Source organism: Rhincodon typus, unplaced genomic scaffold (genome assembly GCF_021869965.1).
Source record: "Rhincodon typus isolate 14 unplaced genomic scaffold, sRhiTyp1.1 hic_rhity00005280, whole genome shotgun sequence".
Classification (NCBI taxonomy): domain Eukaryota; kingdom Metazoa; phylum Chordata; class Chondrichthyes; order Orectolobiformes; family Rhincodontidae; genus Rhincodon; species Rhincodon typus.
The window spans coordinates 1,318-2,336 of NW_025970918.1; the positions used below are offsets into that span (position 1 = coordinate 1,318).

At 53.4% G+C, this 1,019-nt stretch overlaps 1 protein-coding gene across 1 annotated transcript in view; it reads left to right on the forward strand.

The window, feature by feature from the left end:
• Positions 1-1,019, forward strand: part of LOC109925883 (plasma protease C1 inhibitor-like) — a gene marked incomplete at its 5' end in the record, with an annotated part of 10,022 nt that overhangs the window by 1,114 nt on the left and 7,889 nt on the right. The window contains one exon of the mRNA XM_048594024.1: positions 492-695. Coding sequence (XP_048449981.1) covers positions 492-695 — 204 coding nt within the window. The remainder of the gene's footprint in view (positions 1-491; positions 696-1,019) is intronic.

The window sequence follows — 1,019 nt, forward strand, 5'->3', positions numbered from 1 at the left end:
GGGGGGTTGGGGTGTTGTGTGGTGAAATGTGGGTGGTATCTGGATCCACGTCTTCAGAGGGAGAGAGGGCTTGTGGAAGGCCATTCTACGAAACAGCTTTCCCATTTGTGCATGTCATGGACACCTAGGTAATGAACCCACAATGTCCCTTTAGGGAGGGAATTCCAGGGATTCTGACCCAGCGACACTGAAGGAACGGCCGATATATTTCCAAGTCGGGATGGGGAGGGGCTCGGAGGGGAAGTTGCAGGGGGTGGGGGTCCCATGTATCTGCTGCCCCTTGTCCTTCTGGATGGAAGTGGCCATGGGTTTGGAAGGTGCTGCCTGAGGATCTTTGGTGAATCTCTGCAGCGCATCTTGTAGATGGTACACACTGCTGCGACTGAGCGTCGGTGGTGGGAGGGAGTGGGATGTCTTTTCATATCTGACTGTAGCCCCTCTCTCCCTCACACACGCACATTCTGACTGACTGGTCTTCCATCTCCATCCAGACATACAGCTAAAGGGCACATTCGTGCAACAGTCGGAGCGTCTGTATGGTATCGAGCCGATGGTGCTGACCAGGAACGTGAGCCAGAACGTGAGGGTCATCAACGCATGGATCAAACGACACACTGGTGGCAAGATTACCGAGCTGGTCAACGATATCACCGCAGATACCAAACTGATGCTGCTCAACGCTGTCTTCTACAAAGGTCCCCCCACCCACCCCGCTACACTCTCTCTCTCCCTGTGTGTCAGGGACCCTGTTTAAAGAGGGAGACTCTCTCTCTCTCTGTCTCTCTCTGTCAGGGACCCTGTTTAAAGAGGGAGTCTGTCTCTCTCTCTCTCTTTCTCTGTCAGGGACCCTGTTTAAAGAGGGAGACTCTCTCTCTCTCTCTCTCTCTCTGTCAGGGACCCTGTTTAAAGAGGGAGTCTGTCTCTCTCTCTCTCTTTCTCTGTCAGGGACCCTGTTTAAAGAGGGAGACTCTCTCTCTCTCTCTCTCTCTCTGTCAGGGACCCTGTTTAAAGAGGGAGTC